The sequence below is a fragment of the Notothenia coriiceps genome, unplaced genomic scaffold (assembly GCF_000735185.1).
Source record: "Notothenia coriiceps isolate Sejong01 unplaced genomic scaffold, NC01 NC01_scaffold00031194, whole genome shotgun sequence".
Classification (NCBI taxonomy): Eukaryota; Metazoa; Chordata; class Actinopteri; order Perciformes; family Nototheniidae; genus Notothenia; species Notothenia coriiceps.
This window is the reverse complement of record NW_011363895.1, coordinates 4,517-8,246: the sequence shown is the minus strand read 5'-3', so window position 1 is coordinate 8,246 and position 3,730 is coordinate 4,517. Positions and strand designations below refer to the sequence as shown.

The following is a 3,730-nucleotide window of genomic DNA, read 5'->3' as shown; positions in this document are numbered from 1 at the left end:
CAGGAAGTGGAAAGGTGAGCATCCGGGACAGGCCCATCCCATATACTATTTTATCAGACCCCCCTCCTTCATCACAACACCTCCACTACGATACGCACAATGGACGACGAGGTTTTCATCATGGAAGTGGAAAAACACAATTTGATATGATGTAACCAATGCTTACTACAAGGACAACATCAGAAAGGACAAGGCCTGGTTTATAGTCGCTGCAGTTTGTGGAGTGGAAGGTAATAACTACATATTAATGTTTTAAAGTGAATTAATACCCGAATTAAACCCGAATCAATAACAAAACTGCGAGCCTGCACGCACGACGCTACGCTTCTGAAACGCTTCTGGGACGCGTCCGGTGGGTTATGGCGCTAGACCAAAACCGCGGCGCAGCTGTGACGCGGCGCACTGGGCGCAGGCGGACCCAGTGGAAACTGGGGGTAAGTGTGGAAACTCCGTTTTTTTTTTTTTATAATTTGTTTTGGGCCAGAGTGCCTTTATTCCAGAGAGGGTGTTAAATTGAGAAATAGAGGGGAAGAAATTGCCTGAAAACTTCGGTGGGCTCGGGCTTCTAACCCACTTACTAGCTACTGTCGTGAGAACTCCTGTCATTAGCCACGTTCACACCGCGTACTTTGCAGTACTTAGTGCCGGCACTTATTACCCCAGGGCACTAAGTACCAATCGCGTTCACACGGAGTACTTTTCCCTGAGGGAAGATTACGCAAATGAGCCGCTGACGTCACTTCGTCTTCTTCTGCTTTGGGTTTGCTGGCAGGCTGCAAACAACTTCACCGCGTATACTGAGGCCCAGCAGCTTCTACTGAAGCCTTCCGAGTAAATCGCCAGAACGCCGACACCTCCTCATCACTCCACCGCTCCCATGTTATTTTTTGTGTTGCCATAAGTTATTCTCTCTCCGTTGGTGGGCTGGGCTAATGCTAATAATGCTAATGCCACAAATACAATGGCGGCTTCACAAAACTTTTCAGTTTTACGGGGCGTGGTTTATAATTCGCCCAGCCAATCAGAACTGGGGTACTTTTTCCCCCCAGGATAGTACCACCTCTCTAGCAGGCACTACAAATGGGGGAAAAAGTTCCGGGCACTAAGTTCTCTTTTTGGTGTGAACGCAACATAAGGGGTACTAACGGAACTAAACGGGAAAAGTTGTTTTTTCTCAATACTTCGCCCTGTCATATCAGAGAAAACGTTTATTTCGGAGGCCTCCTTCTGCTTTCACATAAAAAAATCAACAGTAGCATTAAAAAAAACAACTGGTGATCCAACTAATACATCCGGTGGAACCACCTTCCAGGCCAAGGGAACAGAAGGTGTGAAAACAGGACCGTAAATTAGAGTTTAATTTATATTCCAACTGTTTTCGATTCTGCACCAGCATGTCAACTGTGATATGAACAACCCTTCCTTTGATCAAACTCCAAATAAAGACAAAACGTTTGCTGCTGCTTGACAGCTCTTTTAATTAAACGGGCGTTCCTCACCTGCGGCGTGAAGATCTTGGGGTTGGACAGGAAGTGCTGGCGGAAAACCTTGATGATGAGGTCGAGCTCTCGCAGGTACTGACGCTCCTCGGCGATCTCCAGACGCACCAGGTCGTCGTACGTGAGTTCCCCCGAGGACGAGGGCTCCTCCGTGCACTGAGACATGAGACCGATGTCCTCCTCCTGGTCGAACATGTCCATCAACACCTGCAGAAACAAGTAATCGAATCAAAGCTAATTCTTTATCAGATCGAATGCTAAAGGGTCTTTGAAAATGTTCTCTCTCAGCGATTGTGCCGTTATGTTAAATGTTTGTTTTTGGTTTTTCATGTATCGTGTCTTGATATTTGTCTACATTTCAGATTTAATCGGACCATTAGAGTATTATTGTATCGTATCGTTTATGATGTTTCAGAAATGACCACAACCTGCAAGCATCAAACTGCAAAATTGGATGAAAGCTATGAGAGATCTTTTACCTTTTTTTCACACAGGGGAGAGTAAAGAAGTGTCCAGACATTAAAAGAAATGGCTTAAATAATAGTTACTTGTTCAAATTAGCTTCAAGTGTATATAGCGTAGATACCAGGGGTAAATTAAGAGCAATTACTAACTTCATAAAACAAAAATAGGGAATATATGGATAGGGAAAGTATCGCTCGTTTGCCAGAAAACATACATCTGGAAACAAATATGTGAATTTCAAAAGAAAATATGAAGCTTTTGTTAAAACACCTCCTAACTATGTCTCAGGAATACAAATTTAATGGACATTTAGTAAAAGTAAACATGTATTCAACATCTAAAAACAGATCAATGATACTGTCAAAGTACTAAAGATGCCTATTTGAATTTTTGCTGTAATGTGATCCAGAGTAAAGGAGACATGTATGTAAATAAACATAAGTGATGTAAAGATATGCTCATTGTACTAAAACCTATATGTAAAAAAAATTATATTACAATAAATACAGGGTGTTTAAGTATCAATAAGGGTAATAATCATTCAATTACATGTTACTTGTTAGACGCTTTTATCAAAATCGACTTACATACTCAATACTGTGGGCGATTTAATCCCCACAGGAGCAATTTGGGGTGAAGTGTCTCAGGGACACAACGACATGCTGACTGCAGTGGGGTTTGAACCTGATCCCAACACCAAAGCACAACCCACTGCACCACACGTTTCCCCCCACGTAATCCCTAGTATTATACGTTTTGCACAGTGGTGTAACTGCACAGGTTTTAAAATGTCATGCATGTGTTAGTATTGCACAGTTTAAGCTGCTGATTGGGGGCGTTACCCTCACCTTGTCTGCACACATGGACACCTTGATGTCCTGCTGGCTGATCTCGTAGTGCCGGATGTTTCCCACGTAGTTTCCCGCCAGTTTCAGGATATCTGCTGATATGTATTCGAGCACAGCCACGATGTACAGCGACACATGGTAGTCCACTTTGTAGCCCAACACCTCCTGTTGAGACACGAGAGAAAAAAGCAGTATATTAAATGATGGGTTAAAGCCAACCGTATGTAAAAGGAGTTAAAAACATCTACAGATCAAAACATTTGAAAACAATCCCAAAAATATAAAAAAGTATGAAAAGAAACAACAATTTATAAAATAAGTCAAAAACATTCACAGCAGTAAAATGCAATTTATACATTAATGCAATATAAGACCAAGACAAATGTACATTTAGCTGATCTATACTTTGACTTAAAGGTGGGGTAGGTAATTCACTTCAGAAACACTTTGTTATATCCCATGGAATGCTCTTAAAGGTGGGGTAGGTAATTTTGGAGAAACCAGCTTGAGTGCGCTAGAATTTGAAAATACACAGCCGGAACAAATCAGCCACTTCCTACAAAGCCCCTCCCCATGGCCCCTCCTCCAACACACACGAACGCGCACATGACCAATGAGAGCACGAGATAAGTGTGTGCACAGATGGAAGGCTGACAGGCAGGTAGGCCATCCAGTTACTTTAGCCAGGCCGGCTCAGATGATTGGTCGTGCTTTTCACAGCGCCACGGCTTCCACAGATGATATTTTTTTATTGTCATAGCATTTAATATATTCATTGCTATCGGGATGTTAAGAGCATTCCATGGAATATAACAAAAAGCGTTTCTGAAATAAATTACATACCCCACCTTTAAAGTGGACCTATCATGCTATATTTGAATAATATAGTGTAGGACCATACCTATATAAGGCGTATTT

The 3,730-nt window shown here is 42.2% G+C and overlaps 1 protein-coding gene across 1 annotated transcript in view; it reads right to left on the bottom strand.

Annotated features, from left to right (window-relative positions):
- Positions 1-1,499: 1,499 nt before the first annotated feature.
- The window catches only part of LOC104959874 (son of sevenless homolog 2-like), a gene marked incomplete at both ends in the record, with an annotated part of 4,179 nt that continues 1,948 nt past the window's right edge, over positions 1,500-3,730 (bottom strand). The window contains 2 exons of the mRNA XM_010787788.1: positions 1,500-1,706; positions 2,813-2,977. Coding sequence (XP_010786090.1) covers positions 1,500-1,706; positions 2,813-2,977 — 372 coding nt within the window. The remainder of the gene's footprint in view (positions 1,707-2,812; positions 2,978-3,730) is intronic.